At 46.8% G+C, this 18778-nt stretch overlaps 1 protein-coding gene across 7 annotated transcripts in view; it reads right to left on the bottom strand.

The window, feature by feature from the left end:
* Positions 1–18778, bottom strand: part of CRACR2B (calcium release activated channel regulator 2B) — a 35311-nt gene that overhangs the window by 3114 nt on the left and 13419 nt on the right. For all 7 annotated transcript variants that reach the window (XM_080405613.1, XM_080405608.1, XM_080405610.1 and 4 more), the window contains 7 exons: positions 11318–11573; positions 9167–9278; positions 6317–6485; positions 3979–4125; positions 3585–3675; positions 3340–3432; positions 605–792 (listed from right to left, as the gene is read on the bottom strand). In XM_080405613.1, coding sequence (XP_080261739.1) covers positions 605–792; positions 3340–3432; positions 3585–3675; positions 3979–4125; positions 6317–6485; positions 9167–9278; positions 11318–11530 — 1013 coding nt within the window. In that variant the 5' untranslated portion in view covers positions 11531–11573. The remainder of the gene's footprint in view (positions 1–604; positions 793–3339; positions 3433–3584; positions 3676–3978; positions 4126–6316; positions 6486–9166; positions 9279–11317; positions 11574–18778) is intronic.

Below are 18778 nucleotides of genomic sequence, written 5' to 3'. Positions count from 1 at the left end.
TCCAAGATAAGGGCCTGCCCTAAGCTGGGAGGATTCAGGGGAAGCAGCACTGCCGCAGGAGCTGGGATGGCTGGGTTGTACCCCAGCTCTCCTGCTCTCCTCCAGTATGAAGACAGGCAACCCATTTTCTCCTTTCACACTCCACTTTCCTCAGCTGCTAGAGATGGGAAGGATGCTCACCGCCATCTGGGTCTGAAACATCCCAGTGTTTTAGCTACATATTATTAGATGAAGCCCAGAAGCAGGAAAACAAGTGATTAGAAGAGGCTCTGTAGGAACCTTATAGAGGTGATGGTGAACTGGAAAATAAATGGAGAAGCTTCCTTTAGACTGAGGAACATTGGTATTTTTACACTGCTTTTCTAAACAGATATCCATTAACACATTCATTTCCCACTAAAGGCAGGCTGGAGGCAGCATTATCACTCCCTGTTTAGTTAGGCCTGTAAGATCACTGGGATGTTAATACTTTTCCTCAAGAAGGGACAGGCGATCCTCTGATGAGACCAAGGCTTCTAATTATCCTTATCCTTTAATTACTTGCCCACTCTGCCTTCTCTGCCTAGGTTCCTGCCTTGACACCCCCTTCCCTGCCCATTCCCACCTGTCCTTCTGCTCTTGCTCAAGCTGAGCCTCTTTCTGGAGCTTCTGTAACTGCCCCTTCACCGTCTCCAGCTCCCATTTGCTTTTCTCCACCTCTTCCAGCAGGTTTTCATTCAGGTGCCGGAGCCTTTCATTCTGCACGCGGGTCTCCAGCTGCTCCGAGTTCAGTGACTGCAGCTGATGTTCCAGCTGCAGTGGGCAAGGAAAAGGAGAGGTTAAAACACAGAGAGGAAGGGTTTGTGCTACAAACATGCCTGTAAAAACAGGCTGGAAAAGCAGACGTAAGCAACGAAGCAGAAGGGAGATAAACACCACTTGACCACCAGTGGCATCGAGAAGGTGAATTGGAAGCAATTATTTCTCACCATCCGTGCCAGCGCCGGGGAGCAAGTGATGCAATTAGTGAGGCATAGCTGAGGAAGCGCTTCGGGCAGCGTGAGGAACCTGCTGCTGTCAGGCAGGCATAGTAGAAATCAGAGTGCAAGTGAGGGTCAAAGGAGGACTGGAAAAATTTGGGCAGAAGCAAGGGTGTGTCTGTCGGGACTTATCAAGCACAGTTGTTGAAATGCATGCTCCAGTCTGGGAGCTTCCTGAGCCCACGGCAGCTGAAAGGGGGATATATCGAGGTGCTAGGGGTGTCTCACGCTACACCTGGGAAGTCGAGCAATTAGGTGGCCTTTACAACTGTTGGAGACAGGACCTCAGGCTAGAGATGCTGTTTAAATGCCACTGGGGCACAGCTGAACTCGAGGTAGCACGAGACCCCCACACAACTAACAAGACAGCAGGCTCTGAACTTCCCAAAATCAGGCACGTACTCAACCAGCGATGCGATTCCTCACAAACAGCTGGCGTAGATGGGGAAGAGTCAAAAGACAGATGCAGCCGTCAAACCCACCCATCTCAGATGATAAGCGGGGCATTGCAAGAAGGATCATACTGACATTTCAGTATCTAGCCAGCGATACCAGCTAACCAGGGCCCTCTGCTGAAGCTGGTGCTATGCAGAAACTGCAGTATCCACCTGACAACTTACAGCCCCAAAATAGAATTATACAACCTGTGCCTGCAACCAGAAAGGAGCACAAGGAACCAGTTCTGACCAGCGTAGTAGGTAGCAGTCAGCCTCCGCATTTACACCTTCAGCTTGTCATCTCTCTCAGTCTACCTCCTCTCTCTCTCAAAGGCAAAGTAAAGCAGCACACCGTGGCACTCTTTTCTTGCTACCCTGCTCTCTACCAGCACACACATACAACAGTCGTGAGCAGAGCGGACCGCTCCTAGGTTCCTTGAAACACAACATCTCCCACCTCTGAGGCTACAAGCACAAGTCACACCCGGCTTTGTCGGGAGAATTCCAGTCCTTTGGACATCAGGGCAAAGTTGAGCATGACCACATATGCTGAGCAGTGGAGTTGAGACCAAGAACCAGCAACCCCTGCGCACAGCCTGTTCTTTCAGGTGATCAGAAAGGTCTTCCGCAGAGCTTTCAATGAGCCAGAGGACAGGCTTTAAGTAAAGCAAATCTGCCTCTCCCGAAGACCCCTCCGTCACACACAGCTCTCCCGTTTACGTTGCCTGCGCTGGGAAGCGATACCCTAGAATACTGGTTTTACGCCACAAGAGGGACCCGATTATCCACGTAGCTTAGTACAGCCAGAAACCACCATTCCAGCCAGTCCCTCACCTCCGCTGTTGCAGGATTTAGGGAGTAACAGTTGTATGTGGGCCTTTATCCACCGCCTTCCTGAGTCCATAGGAAGCTCACCTAGATCTTGCCTCAGTCTCCTCCTCTCCAAAATCAAGTCTAAACTTTCCTGGTTTCTCTTCCTAAGGCAGATGCTCCACTTCCTGAATCCCATTAGTTTTCTGCACCTTCATACTCAGAAGGACACGGTGGAGTTAGAGAAACCAAGAACTGCACATGCCAACTGAGGCACATCAAGGGTGTGGGCAGCAGGAAAATTACGTCCTCTATCTTATTCTCAATACCCTTCCTGATGGCACCTACGTTTTGCTAACTTTTCCAGCTGCTGCACAATGAGCTGGTGATTTCAGAGGAGTGCTGTTTCATCCACATCACAGCTAGGTATCCAACCTGGATACTCCCAGTTGCCAGCCTCTTACAAGTACCTCCCATGACTTGTTTCTGTGGGGGTCATGTCTCAGTTCTTCAGACAGAAAGGAAAAAGACATCCAGAATGGACTATCCCATACAAATGTCCGTACCAGGGACTACAGGCTAAAGGAAAGTTTCTGCTTTCATCTTTTCTGTGACTGATTAATCAGTACGTCATTAGGTGCTAAAATGCAAATATACAGTACGTACAGTTCTAAGTGTCATGGAACTGTTCACTCTGGGTTATTTTGGAGCAGCCAGAAAACAAACTAGAGAAATCTGGCTCTTGTGTATCCGCACACAGCTTTCTTACACACCTCAAACGGCTCCAAACTCACAACTTCCAGATTTTTACCCTCTTTCTTGCCAAATAGTTGTTGTACAACCGATAGACTGTGACGAGAAAACAAACCTGATAAGAAAATGCTTGGACAGAACATTCACAGGAGACAAACCAATCACTTTAACACCTTCAGAGGTAGGAGGGAACCAGACTAGGTAATACCAGATTAGTACCAACCCTCCACACACAAAACCCATTCTCAGCCAGAAAAGGCCTTAGCAGAAAGACGGTAGAAAGGGATGTACTTCTTTAGAAAGGATTTGGGTCCTGTTACCTTCTTCTGGTGGTAAAGGATTTTCTCCAGCTCCTGCTCTTTGCTGCGCAGTTCCTTCTGGAGCAGGTTACTCCTGTCATGTCTCAGTGCTTCCTAGAGAGGTAAAGATATACATATTGTATCGCAGAGTACATACGCTGTGCATACAACACCCAGCACAGTAAGAGCTGTTCCTTGGACAGATGAGCCACCACCTCTGCTTCAGGCCAGAGGAAGTTTGATTTCGGCCAAGAGAGATGAGGTACCTGGCAGATCAGCCTCTCCCTTTCTGCTTTGATCTGTTGTTCCATTTCTTCGTAAAGGCACCTGACTTCCCGGTCATGGTCTGTCTCCTTCCTACAAAAAGCAGGGTGCACACAGGTCGGGACAGAGAAAGAAAATAGACAGAAAACAGGAGAGGAGGATGGAAACAGATCCCTACTAATACCAGTGTAAGACTGAGTGGAATTCTAACCAGACCAAACGTTATGGTGGGCACTGATCCAAAACAAACCCATGGGGATCAGATCAAGATAGAGAATCACTTTATTACAGCAAGAAAAATCTCTGCATCCTGTAACCCAGCCTTTCCTTGCATTTGAGGCAGCATCCAAGCATCAGCTGGTTCCTGACCGCAAACAGCCATGATGTTCTCCTTACCGCTTCAATGCTTGTTCCATGGACTCCTTCTCGTGATTCACCTCCCTTATGTATGATGAAACACGCAACAGAAACTCTTCAAAATTGGATAAGAGTTCAGGACGCTCCTTTCGTAGCCGAGCCCAGAGCTCCCGAATCTCACGTGGACTGGAGCAAGCATACAAAAGAGAGGGAAAGCAAATGAGCTTCTGTGTCATCTTATGGACTGTTATTCCAATTCCAACATGCACTCGGGACAGACAAACTGCCCTTCTCCTGTGACAACCTCCATTATACCAGCATAGCAAAGGGCGAAGCTGGACAGTGACGGAGCGTGCATGTGGGGTGAGATCTACTGTGAGGTTAAAATAAAGGAAGCCACCCGAAAGAGGGAAAGGAAAGCCATCTAGGAAGCAAACCTGGAATGATCACTATTCCAAGTATTCAGCAGTAACACATTTGGTGTCTAAACCAAGACCCGAAAAGATGAACATTCAGCAAATTTGCTGTCGCTATGGTCAAGCAGCAAACTGTTATAGCCCAGGGATTTTAGCACACATCACACAGGTGTTTTTCACACACCGGGACTGTAGTGGTAGCTGCTACAGCCCTCCTTACTTATTTTACAGGTTTGGAAACTGAGGCACACAAAAAAAGAAGCAAATTTGCCCAGGTGTCATATCAGGATAATAACGGAGGAAGCCCAAAAACCCCAAAATCTTTTTCTAAACCTGCAATAATGATTACACTGTTTTGGCATTTAATTTATCGCAGCTTGAACACAGCACCTATAAACTTACTCTTTCCCAAAAAGTCTTATAAGCATGCAGACATTACTTCACGCTTCTTCTTAGGGAAGAACTTATTAATAATATTTTTTTTTTAAAATCCATGATGTACTTTGGAGGAATATACAGAATAATTATACATACAGACATTACCAAATGTCTGTTTTTCTTTGTCTATGTATTTGTCTCCCTTAATATTCTTTGTGAAAAAACAAACAAGACAACCAAAAAGCTCTTGATTACCCCTGACACTGTTGCATGATAGCCTCCTTTTTCTGTCTCAAGTTGAAAAAGTTACTAGCACTTCATTAAAACTTTGTGTTTTAGATAAAAGAACATATTGAGTCCCCTTAACAAACAAACCCATTTATTTCTAGCAAAAACAGTGAAGATAGTTCAGATTCCTGCTCCAACCCCAATCAGCTTCTGTTTTGTATTACTTCTTTACAACAGCTGGCTTGGCACAAAGGCATGACATGAAGTAGCTACTGAACTCATTGCCTAAAACTGCGAGTAAGCGGTCAAAACAAAAACAGGATAGTTCACTTTAAGACCTGATGCTTCTGAAAGCAGAGTTTTAAACACCCGAGACTGTTTTTCCAGAACAGCAATATGGCCTGTCACAGCGTCATCCCATTAGTTGAGGCATAACAGCTTTCCAGAATTTTTCAGGACAGGAGAAGTTGTTTAGCATTAAAAGAAGCATGCAGGTGCTTTGCATTACAATGCAAATGAGACAAAAAAAAAAAATATCTGTTTAATGACAGATGCAGCTCAAAGCAGCAAGCTCCTTCACTCTCAGCTTCTGTCTTCAATCCTGTCTGCCTCCTGCCCCTATCTGGGCTGCTCCCTGGAAAGCAGCAACACTGTTGGACTACGATGCCAGAAAAAAAACGCTGCCACAGATGCGGTTGGGCACCCCAGCCGCAGCAGACGTGCATCAGTAAGAACCAGTTATGCATCATGCTTCACTTGGGAAGACCCTAAAAAAAGGCTGGATGACACTGGTGCCAGCAGACTCTACTGGGGCCACATGCAAGGGCATTAACACCAAATTTCAAGGCTCAGGTGAGCATCCCTTGCCCAGTTTAGCCTTTCGCTCTCTTCAAGATCAGCCCAGTCCCAAGCAGCCTGTTGAGCACAGGTCTTTCAGAGACTCTTAGAACTAAGATTGTCTGAATGTACTTGAACAGTCACACACCATTCTGCAACAGACAGCACACTCATCCTCACCCAGTCTAACCCTCCACACTTCATTTGGTGTGTGTAAATGGGCTTCCACGCCGCCAACTGTTACATTCTACAGCTGCGGTATGAATTCTAGTTTGGGAAACTCTCTACAAAAAGCACTGCGCTAAAAGTAATAGATAACTGATGAAAAAATCCAGAATTCACTGCATTGGTTACCAAGCATATGAAACCCCCAGACAGCAGTACCAGAAAGCCCAAGCAGCCCTTCAGAAAGCAAGCAGCTCCGTTCACCTCTTTGGTCTTTGCTGGTCCTTTGAAGTTTTGGTATATTGCAAGATCAAAACAGGGTAGAAGTAATGCCATGCAACTCCCCTACTTACTCTTCAAACATCTGAGCTGCTCCAAGCTGCTCCATCATGGAACAGAATCGTCTCTCTTCATCGTCTGCAGCGTCTAACTCATCTGACCAGCCTGACTCAAAGGTCTCCTCGTGCCTGGAGTGATCCATTCTCCCAGCCCCCTGACACAATTCAATCCCTAGTAATTTTCCTGGTGGAACGAGAAGGGAAGAAGGAGAATAAAGTAAAATTGGATATCATTTAGTAAGCTGCTATATAAATGGGAGCCCAACAGAGCTCCACGAGAAGCTGCCTGCACGCTGTTGGTGTAGAATACAGCTCCTGGTCAGTAAAGAGCCTCCGTCCTGACATCCTGAGTGATGTCAGCGTCCAGTTTGCGATGCTGGGACTGATACTGGCTCCCAGCCCAACAACAGGCTGTTAGGGCTCTGCTCACATCTGCGTGAAGATGATCTACCACCCACGGCCTTGGATTCTCGGTGTATAAAGCGCGCAGCATTAGGTCACCTCACTCCCACGGAGCTGTGGCTGTGGGTTCAGCTGCCCGTGATCCCACAAGCTCCTCCTGGGACCGCAAGCCCGGCACTGAATAGTACTGTGCCTCAGCTCCCCAGCTTAAAAAGAGCAAAGAGGAGATCATTACCCCTCCCTTCTCATGTGCTACAACTGATCCAGTTCAAGGGCTACAGGACAAGGACTGCCTCTCGCTAGGATTGTGTACAGTGAACAAAATGAACCGCCTTCTGCCCCATCCCACATACGGACGGCTTCCAGCTATCTGGATCCTGTTTCACGCTGAGATACTAACGCCATGAGAATTTCATGCTATGCAAAGAATGTGACAAATACTGGTGCCGGGAACAAATTCTTCTCAAAGAAACAAATCAAACAATCCTACCCAAAACACAAGCCCTCATCCTGTATACAGAGGTCAGACCTCCATCAGCAGCTTGCTCTTCCTTTCCAAAATATACCTGCTTGGTTCAAAAGGCAGAAATGACATCTCAGCTACATGTTCAGAGCACAGATGAGAACACGAAGCTGCTCTAAGGGGAAATAGATCCACTATTTGTGTGCCTCAAGTGACTTAACTCCACCACTTCTTAGTTTTGCATGTCCAGAATCTAGCCGCTTCTCTCCCACTCTTAAAACGTGCTGTAAAAAAACCAGCGGTGTGGAGATACAGGCCCTACTCAGCTTAAAGCCTGAGGCTCAGACAGTTAATTAAGGAGATGGGCTTAGATTAGGCACTTTGGATGTCTGCTTTAAAGAAAGAGTCATTATGTCTCATTATCTTTTTTTTACAGTTGGGAAAACTGAGGTAGAGGATGGTCTGAAGATTGTTTTGACACCCTAGAAGGATCTCCGATTGCTTTACATTGAACAATTTAAATGTGTGCTCTTTTGTCAGTTGTGCAGATGCACCCTGTAGCCTCTCAGAGGCCACGCAAGGAGCCCTCTCAAGAAGCAGACCTGATTGCAGTTTGAACCACTGCCCTTGATTTTCCCCCTGCACACTCCAGAGGGAAGATAGCAACATGCTGGGCCAAACTTGAGTTTGGGGCAAAATCTGAAAAGGATTTCAGTGAAGCCAGACACAAAGAATGGGCATAAAGAAAAGAAACGCAGAAATTAAGTGTTTTGCCTGGACTAGAGCAAATCCCACTGAGCCAGGCTGATGCAAACAGCACTGAGACAGGTACCCTCATGATGTCCATCTACGCCTGTGGCTGGGACAAATGCCTCGAACAGCGAGATTTAGGAATAGCCAAGTAACACGGAGGGCGCTGTGGATGCCAAGGTGCCCAAATGGTGCCTGTTCACCTTCTACAGAGTGCCGGGCAGGAAAGCCTACACTCCTGGGAAGTCTCTTGTTTCTGGCAAAGGCAGCAGAACCAGTCACCAAGGCTTCACCCCCGCAGGCAAGGAAGTAAGGAAAAAGGCATCGTCAGCAGGCACTCAGTGGGTTAACACATTCCCTGAACAGGCTGGCCCAAGACACAGCTTTCCATGTTTATTCCAAGGAAATCTCTACAGCTTCACCTTCCAGGGGTGGCTGTTTCTGGCCAGTCCAAATTGGAGCACCAAAAAGGCCACCCTTCTCCAAGCTGTGAGAAAGCCATAAGCAGCCACAATCTGAGATATCAGGACACTGCAATTCAGGAGCCTCCTCAATCGCTTTGGAAAATCATAGACCACTTGTATCCACTTGCTTTGACCTGACCCAGTTAACAGCTCTACACGTCCAAGGAAGGTGCAGATTTTCTGAGACCTTACGACCAGCTAAGGCAACTAAGCACCTATTGCAAAGGTTATTAGCGCTATAGTCTTTCCTCTGCCTTAACATCTCCTGCACTGCTTCTGCTGCTGGATGATGACTCTGGTATAGGATTAGCATTCTCCTCGTGTTTGGAAAAGACAGCGGTAAGAGGAAAACACAAGCTCATTTGCCAATGTGCTAGCCTACTAACAGGGCTCCTACTAGTAACCTTGAACAGCACCAGCTGGAGACAGTTGCCAAGAGGCATATTTCTGTCCCCTCATCCAACGAGGGTCCTTATCCAGATGAACAACTGTGGATCACATAGCCAAATACAGGCTGCAGTACGTACCACCTCCAGTAGATGTTCAGAAGCTGGCTCTACCAGGTAGGCAGGTAACAGTTGTAGAAGGTGGCAAAACAAAGCCTCAGGACGGGGGACAGCAGTATTGCACACACCTTTTTCCCCAACGACATTTACATAAGCGTGGGGCATTGCTCTGCGCAGCTGGCACAGCTCCAGCAGAACCACTGCGCTTTGTTTCTTACCAACATAAAACATCATGTCTCAGGTGGGCTTTTTCCTTCCTCTGCCTCTGTGCAGTCCTTACCTAGTCCCAAACTGAACTCCACAGGCGTCAGGTATCCCTTATTGTTCTGCTCCAAACTGTCGAAAACAGTCTCCAGCTGTTCCAGGGTTAGGGGCAGTTCACTCTGGAGCCGCTGCAAAGAGAAAAGAACAAACAAAATTAAGGCAGGACTCAAGTCTTCCCTGTGACTAGCTACTGTCCCTGCCACCCTCAGCCCACAGCGATGTGCCCTTCCAGCACTGCATCCTGGCCAGGATGCAACAGTCTGCCTGTGCCTCCGAGTGATGACACAAATACCTGTTTGGAGCCGCTGATACAGCGACACTCTCCATTACTGGATGATTTAACCAGGACTGCAGAGAGGGAACTTTGGGTTATTTTGTTTGGAGGGAGCTCAAAACCCTTTTCCTTCCCCACTTCAGAACCACTGCCTGCCTCCCTCCAGCCCTGCCCAAAGGTGGCTGGGGCACTGCCAGCCTCCTGTGACCACTGCTGCTCCCAAGAGCTCTCCACAGGCACATCAGGCACCAGCTCCATCTCTCTGGCCAGAGAGGGAGGACAGACTTGTAGGTGTCTGGATTCAGTTCCCAGCCCTTGCAGGAAATCTTGCAGATCAGAAACAAAATGTTCAGTCCTTAACAGAGAGTTAGCTTTCTTCTGTCATCTTCTGCCTTCTGGTTTTGGCTGGTATAGAGTTAATTTTCTACCTAGCAGCTAGTATGGGGCTGTGTTTTGGATTTGTGCCGAAAACAGTGTTGATAATACAGGGATGTTTTCGTTATTGCTGAGCAGCGCTTGCTCAGAGCCAAAGCCTTTTCTGCTCCTCACCCCACCCCACCAGCGAGCAGGCTGGGGGGCACAAGGAGTCAAGAGGGGACACAGCGGGAACGGCTGGCCCCAGCTGACCCAAGGGATATTCCATACCGTATGGCACTGTGCTCAGCATCTAAAGCTGGGGGAGGAAGAAGAAAGAGGGGGACATTCGGAGTGATGGTGTTTGTCCTCCCAAGCAACTGTTAGGCGTGACAGAGCCCTGCTTTCCTGGGGATGGCTGCTGCCTGCCGATGGGAAGCGATGAATGAACCCCTTGTTTAGCTTTGCTTGCGCACGTGGCTTTGGCTTTACCTGTTGAACTGTCTTTATCTCAGCCCATGAGTTTTCTCACTTTTACTCTTTCAATTCCCTCCTCCATCCCACCAGGGGAAAGCGAGTGAGCGGCTGCGTGGTGCTTAGTTGCTGGTTGGGGTTAAACCACAAGAGGACCATATCATTGTTCCCACAACAGAGACAAGGAGCAGAGATTTCCCTTCATAATACACGTACAGAGCACTTAGTGCGGAGAGGCACCCAAAGGAGCTTCCAAATAACAAAACGCGTAGGTTAAAATCTCATTACTTTCCATTAAACCTGCAGCTTTACATAAAAGTTTAATAAAGACTTACTAATGTAACTACACAAAATTAGACATCATACAACCCAAAACAAAGTGAGTCAATAATTAGACCAGCATGGACTTGCCAAGTGCTAATTACAGATGGAGGGAGAGATGGGACAGGAAAAAAACCATCCACATGTAACCATCTCTGATAAACCATTAAAACAACACTCACAAAAAACTATAGAGATTCTCTTAACAAATACTATTTTTAACAGAAAGCAGCACAACACATTATTCTAGAGCAAAGTTTTAGTTCAGGCCTAACAGGAGTTTTTGAGATCAGGCTTTAGCTATAACTGAGACAAAAAGATTATACAGCTTTTTTTTGTTAAGAGGTTGGTGGATTTTTTGGTTGCTGTTGATTGGGAGGGGGGTGTTCGTTAGTTGTTTTTTTTAAATCAAACCAAAGATTTTTTTTCCCCAGATTTCCCATCCACTGCGTGCTTAATGTTTGTAGGAACTGTTGCAAATTTATTTCATTTTATGCATTCCTTAAAAATTTTGAATTGCAGTCCCACTTGTCCCTGGAATTCCCTGGAGGTCCAAGGCCCTCCTGGGATTTTCAGTTCCTAGCAACCGGCTGTGTCAGTGTTTGACTCCCAGAAATCTCAATGAGATAATGCTCACACACACACACACACCTGTCAAAAGTAAAGGCTTAACACATTCTCCCCCCTTCTGCCACGCATGACTTGACAACTCCTCCCAGGATAGGGGAGGATTTTTTCCCTCACCTGCATATCCACCTTGGTGATAAAACCCTTCTCATCCTTGTCACACAGCTGGAAGAGTTCCCTTGCCTTCTCGAGCATCTCCACTTGCACATCTTTCAGTTTGCTCATTTGGCTGGAAGGAGAAACACCAGAAGCTACCCCATCCTCTTCATCCCCTTCCTCTTCTCCTTCCCAGCGGACGGATCCCAAGAGTGCTCCCCTCTGGTTCTCCATCTTCTCAAAGTCTTTTCCCCCAGGGCAGGAGCAAATGGAAGAGCTGTGGGGCAGGAAACAGAGAAACCCCAGTCAAACACGGCCCTACATTTCCTCCCCACACATCACCTAGTTACATGCCTTGTTAGTTTGAAAGAAAAATATTCAGCATCCGTATCTGGACTACATGACCCTTAAAGATCCCTCCTAACCCAAAATATTCCATGATCTCTTACTGAGGGGGGAAGGGAGGGAGTTTCTGTCAGAGGTACACAGTGTACACAACATGGGTGTAACCAAGCCTACCACACAGCCGTAACCCTCCACACTGTGATGGGCTCCAGTCCCTGCACCCACCAAAGATGCTCTTTTGCCACCTCTGAGCCAGAGGAGAAGACCTGTGGGGCAGTCAGAACTCTCTGTTGGTGAAAGCCAGGTGACAAAGGCAGCTTTCAGCAGACAAGAGGATGGGAAGGGAATATTAAAGCACGCAATTAAATCTGCATGGGAGTGCGGTGATAGTCCCACATTAGCTGAGACAGGGGGCTTGACCAGGAGAGCAGGACCAGCTCCCAGCTCTCGTGCAGCTCCCTGCGTGTCCTGACCAGGATGCTTCTCTCTGGTCTTGGCTCCTTCAGTAATAACATGTGCTTTTCCTTCTCCTGTTGCTTTTCTTTGCCATCCTCGAACACCGAACCAGCATCACAACTGCAAGAGCCCAGAGCAAGATGAAGGCAGATAGGAGGAAGATCTGTGCAAGTGACAAAGAGAAGAAGGAACGTGTCCCTCCCAGCCCTCTCCCGCCCAGGTTCCCCAGCTGGACCTCCACCTCTTTTTCTTGTTAACGCTTCCCAAAGAGTAACTCCATCTCCTTTCACATTATTATGGCACAAAGAAAGGTCAGACAATTCCTACACTGGGAAAAATGTATTAAGCTGGGCACTCCTGCCCCCCTTGCCTTCCGTTCTGCCTTCTTTCTGCTCAGCCTCTGTTTTGAGACCTCATAAGCTGCCAAACAGAATTTTAATCTGAAATGTTCACCTTTATAGGAAGGAAACCACATGACTATGGAGACATTTCGGAGGCCAAAGAAAATAATTCACGTTACTTGCAAGTACCTAAACCAAAAAGGCTAGGAATGAAAGCACCCCTTTAAGCACTGTAAAGATGCATACAACACCTCCCTACCCCAACCCATCTTCCGACTTACTGAGGCCACGCAACACCCTCCAGAGAGCTTTTTCTTCAGCAACACCACCACATTTTTTAAGCCTTGTTGCACTGATTGCTTTAGACTCTTGCTTCTACAGATCTGTGTTCTGCATTGCCAAGCAGAACTGAGCTGTGCAAGCAGGCTGAGAGCAGATTTAAACAGTGCTAAGACAAAGAGGGCTTGAGGGTTGGTTTGTTGGAGTTTTTTTTAATCTCCAAGAAATTAAAGCCACGTATAGATGCTGTGATAACAAACAAGTTAATTCTGTTTGCACTCTTAGTACAATGGGAGGATAAAGAGCACGATGGCCAGGAAGAATGTCACGTGCGAGAACTATATGAAGCTGACACAAAAGGAGAAGGCAATTGTGTACCACGCTATTTGACTCCATTTATTACTGCTGGTTCGTGAGCCAGAGGGTGGTTCTGCTTCAAAGAACAAGCAGAACGCCTCACTCCCCCTTTCAAATCCATGTTTTTTCAAGGCACCTCTGTTTCGTGTCACTTGAAGATACTTATTTGAAACTCTGCAGAAAACTACCTATAAATGGGTACTATTCTATGTTTTTATCAAATAGACATCCCTGCCAACCAATGGACACATAACTGCACCCAAGATTTGGGGAATATTGCAGAGGAAAAAAAGGTAAGAAAGCATGACAAGCAGGAAGGCAGGGAATGTCTTTCTCTCTCTTTTTGAAACAAACCCTCCTACCAAGCTTTTTTTTTTTCTTTTTTTTTTCTTATGGAGCCAACACAGCAAAATTTGGATACTAAAGATTGATTCTATCCATTAGCTGGACAGTCAGATTGCTTCTGATGGCAACTCTGTATGAATTAGTAGTAAAGAAGCTGGAAAGACCCCAGCTTACTTTTCACATTCAAGTAAAAGTTGCACAGCTGGTCTTGAAAGAAAAAAAAAATAAAATGACCCAAATATCTTACGCTGCATAGATTTTACAGGTGATTATGGTAAGGAATCACATAGCCACACTGAAGAATGATAACTGTTGGCTGAAGCTTTTTGCCAGACCCATTCCTTCTGCAAAGACAGTCCCCAGCACAAGCAGCACCCTGTACCAGATGGCGAGCGCAGGCGGCAGCAGGGGAGGAAACGAAATGGGAGTTCAAAGCAAGAGCCACAACAGGATTGCAGAGAACAGCCAGAATGAGAAAAAGCACAAATAAGAAACACGTTCTCTGCAACATCCCTCTAGCTGCCTAAGAGACACCGAGGTCCCCAGAAGATGATCTTACTTTCTTATTATCAGATTCATCATTTCTATTTCAAAAGCCAGAGCAACCCACGCAGACGCCGTCTCCCCAGCTCTGCTGCAGCAAACAAGGTTGTACGAGGAGGATGTTCTGTTCTCCAAGATATTTGCAAGCTGAAGTCAGACCCATTACATCCCTACCTCTAGCATCTCCTCGTTTTACCAAAAGCCCAGCTGTACTGTAGCTCCCAAACACTGGCTAAGCTAAAAGTCTCTGAATTAGAAGGGCTGGGAGCCTGACACAGACAAGGTTCTGAAAGGATTTCAGTCACATGTAAAAGACCAAGCCCATTTATTCAATGCTTGGAGCGGAGAGTCTCTTGTTCGAGCTGCTTCAAGTGGCTTCAAGCCAGGTGTGGCTCTTTCAGTGGCAATGCAGACTCGTAGAGGACCAGAGTGGCAAATAAGAGAGAGCCCCAGAAAGCAAAATACACTGCAGCTCTGATGGACTTCTCTCCTAGAAGCTTCTCTGACTGAGAAGCTCTTCATCTCCATCCCTGTTGGTAAGGGCATTGCATAGTATAAACGCAGATGAAACACAAAATAGATCTCTGTCTAACAAGTGCTGTCACACCTTCCCTGCTCACAGATCATGACTGCAAACTGCTGGGGAAGCAGCTTTATCAGCAAGACACGGGACATCACTGAAGGACAACTTTGAAAGAGGCTGAGATCACTAGAGTACTGCAACTGGTACCCAACAGTGAGGCCGGCAGAGCCAGCCTGGGGACAGAAAGATCAGCTTGGGAAAAGCCACACTTGCCTGATGCAAGTGGAGAAGGCAGAGAAGACAGGTAAGAGCAGCTAATGCTTTTGGTCAGGCAAACCTGCCAGGCTCCCCCAAGGAGACATAGCCAGGCCACCTCCAGTGACAAAGCCTGGGGTTGCTACCACAACTTCCTAACAGGATTAAATTTTCCAGATCTCTTCTGGCAGCACAAGGTAGTCATTTGAGTCAGTATCAATTAAGAATTAATTTCCAGACCTAGCCTAGAGTCAGGACAATCTCTGTATCTTGGGCTGCTGATTTCATAAGATCATAAGAACATCCGCAACGGGTCACTGCAGGGTTCATCTAGCCCAGCATCTTGCCCTCAACAGTGGCCATGAATGGCTGGTGAGAGAAGAGTAACAGGAGGCCAAGCACAGCCAAGGCTTCCCTGAAAAGATCTGCCAGCTTCTAGCCACTGTCAGCCTGGGGCAATTCCTGAGACACTTGATTCCTCCCTTATCTTCCAAGACACTTGTCCAGTCTCCCTTTGAATCCGTATGAAAACATTCACTGGTCACACGATCATGTTGATAGAAACGGGGTGCCTGCTGCAATCAGTGGGTGCTGACAAAGCCTCACAGCACTATTCCAGTTTTCTGGGTACACGGTTTGACCAGCACCCGCTCCATGGAGTCTCAGCTTCAGTTCAAACAAGTTTTTCCTGCCAACTTCACATCTGAGAACCATGGCAGAGACCAAAAATTCTTCTCCCAGGGCCCAGGAGATCTACAAGGAAGATGGAAGTGCCAGGGACACGGAGGCACCAACGGGCTCCAATTGCCCTGGACAGCTTCAGTGTGTAATGTTCTTCTGCAGCCCCCTCTTCCCCAGCCCCAGGGGTTTGGCTGCCTGTGCTCGAGGTCAGCTCCGATATTACACAGTCCAGATTGGGGCAGTGTCCAGCGTCTGAACAACCCAATATAGAGCTTGAGAGAAAGCCAGTCTTCAGGATCCATGGATTATACCAGGTATCTCCTGTCACAGAGCATGCTGGGGCCCAGCAAGCAAAAATTCACCTGCTCCTGCAAGACAACTTTCCCCGAGCCTGGAAAGCAAACACAGATCTTCTCAGACACAGCACAGAATGGGAACTTCAATGGCCAGTAAAGACAGCTAACACCAGGTCTTGTGTTTCTACACAGAGGTAACTCAGACCAGTCTTACAAGTGCAGTTTATCCACCTGAGGCATAAACTCTAGTTTGTCCTGTGCAAAGCTGTGCCAGAAAGTCAGCTGGATCCCATGGGCATGGCATTCTTTGGGGAAATCATAAGACCTGATTTTTAATCCTGACTCTGCTTGCCATATGGCCCTGGGTAAGTCACGTCACCTGCCTATGCTTATAGATTGTCAGCTCCTCCAATTTGGTTCTGATGCTTGTGACAGCTGGCATTTTATTTTAAGACTCAGTTCCTGGAGACTGATAATTACATGTGAAACTCAAGCATCAAAATAGTTACAAAGCCTCGAAGCTGAAGAATGAAAAAGTTGGACACAGAACTTGAAGAAACTGCAAGTTTCAACAAACAAAAGAACAGATCTGACATACTTTCCCTGGAGAGGGGAGATACTACTTTCAAGGCAGCGTCACAAGGTCATGATTCCCAATTTATTGTCTCAGAAACTTCTTGTTGTAGCAGTAAGCAGTATTAAAGAGGTAAAGAAAAGTCATGGCTAAAATGCTATCAACAGCCAAGCCCTTATCTATATGTGACCGTGACCAGCATGTGCACATGACAGCTTTGGTTGTTTTTCTTTTTCCACAGCCCAATGACATGGAGGAAAGTGAGGAGTGCAGCCAAATTTTCCACAGCTGGTCCTCAGATGACCCCAGTCACCACAGGGCATTGCACACGCACTGCATACAGAGCATGCCTAGCAGTCACAGAATCATAAAACCGTTCTGGTTGGAAAAGACCTTTAAGGTCATAGAGTCCAACACTACCAAGCCCACCACTAAACCATGTCCCTACCTGCTATGTCTGCATGTTGTTAAATACCTCCAGGGACAGTGACTTTACCACCTCCCTGGGCAGCCTGTTCCAGGGCTTGACCACCCTCTCAGTGACGAAATTTTTCCTAATATCCAACCTAAACCTGCCCTGGTGCAAGAGGCTGCTGCTTCCTCTTGTCCTGCTGCTTGTTACATGGGAGAAGAGACCAACCCACACCTGCCTACAACCTCCTGTCAGGTAGTTGTAGAGAGCGAGAATGTCTCCCCTCAGCCCCCTAAACACGCCGGTTTCCTCAGCTGCTCCTCATAAGACTTGTGCTCCAGCCCCTTCCCCAGCTCCACTGCCCTTATCTGGACACCCACCAGCATCTCTGCATCTACAGTGAAGTGAGGGACCCAAAACTGAACACAGGATTTGAGGGGTCCAGCCCCAGTGCAAGACAGGAATCAACAGTTAATGAAAAAGGAAAAAACCAAGCACAACCGGCTAAGTGGCTTACCCAGGATTTCAAAGCAAGTCCAGCGCTTGGTCCTGTGGAACTACAGGGGAAAGCAGGTTTTTGCTTTCCTGTACTGCTGAATTCTTGGTGAGGTGATGGTTGAAGGGAATATTAAAGAAGAATCGTTATAGGTACATAGCAGGTGTCCAAGGTGTACCACAAACTGTGGTGCACAGATACTTGCTGGGCATTTTCCCAAAAGACATCCTCCTGTACCTCTGCCTAAGACAATATTATAAGAAGCAACAAACCCACCCTCCTACTAAAACTAAGTATTTAAGCCATTTATTTAAACACATCAGAAAAACACCCACCCTTTCTAGTCCCAGTGCAGAAAAAGTGTCCTACAACTTTAAAGGAAGGAATTCACAAGGCGTTCAGGTATGCAGTGATCACATTCTCAGTGCATAGGTTGGATGAGATGGGTTTGATCTCATGCGTGAGAAGATACTACACAAAGAGATGAAGGGGCAAGGGAGTCCTGCAGCAGAAGCCTGTCGCTTCAGCCAATTACAAATGCACAGCAAAAGCACGCCAAGGCGCAGTAGTACAAAGCATTTGTTACTTGCTCATGGAATGGGAGCGTCACATGGGAACAGCTGAGGAACTGGTACACTTAAGAAAAAAAGGACAATAAAAGCTTCACAGCTCCTTCTACCATTTTACATCAAACATATGCCACTTGCTCTGTTTGTTCTACCTTCCTTTCCCTCCCCAATGTTTTGAAAGCAAATAATGACTATAACAAGCGTTCATTGTAGGACACAGTCACATCTACACGTCCCAGATTTTATAGTACTGTGAGATTCAGTGATCAAATACACATTTACAATTATTATCCTAGTTGCATGCAAAAAGCATATACTCTAAATGCAAGGACAAAATTATAGCCATACAAATCTGACCAGGTGAAGGTAGAGCAGAGGAACAACACTGACCCCCGTGTCAAACTGGCTTCCACACAGGCTGAATTTCCAAAAGCTGCTCAAAGGACCTGGGCACCCATTTGGTAGAAATGGTTTTAAAAGGCTCTGCCATGGTGCCTGAAAAGGCTGGGAGAAGAGCAGAAAGAACAGAATTATTTCTTGATATACTTTGTGCAAAATTAATTTTGCTCTTTCCCTTCTCAAGGAAATGTTTCCATTGTTTGGAATTTGTTTGGGTGGTTGTTGGGTTCTCCCTTCCCAAAGGGAACAGCAGGAAAAGAAATACACTGAAAAATTAGGAAAACATCAATTGTTTTGTAAGGGGGGGTTCTTTAAAAAACCCAAAGAAACCCATACACACCCTGGGCAGAAAGCCTGAAATCAGGTGTAATATTTAGAGCTACACTTCATTCACTCTCTCTCTCTCTTTTAATTGCTTGCACTTGATTGTATCCCTTTAAGGAAACAGGAACGAATCCAGGAACTTTTGTGGTGTTTACTCAGCAGGAGATTAGCCTGGCTTGATAGCCCTGAGCTAACCCCTGCTGCACTATGGATGGATGACTTCATCCTGGGATATGCCAGGACAACACGGAGGTATAGCCCTGAGCCACAGACAGCTTCAAGGCTCC

Source organism: Falco punctatus (genome assembly GCF_963210335.1).
Source record: "Falco punctatus genome assembly, chromosome: 10".
Lineage (NCBI taxonomy): Eukaryota > Metazoa > Chordata > Aves > Falconiformes > Falconidae > Falco > Falco punctatus.
This window is presented reverse-complemented; position numbering and strand designations above follow the sequence as displayed.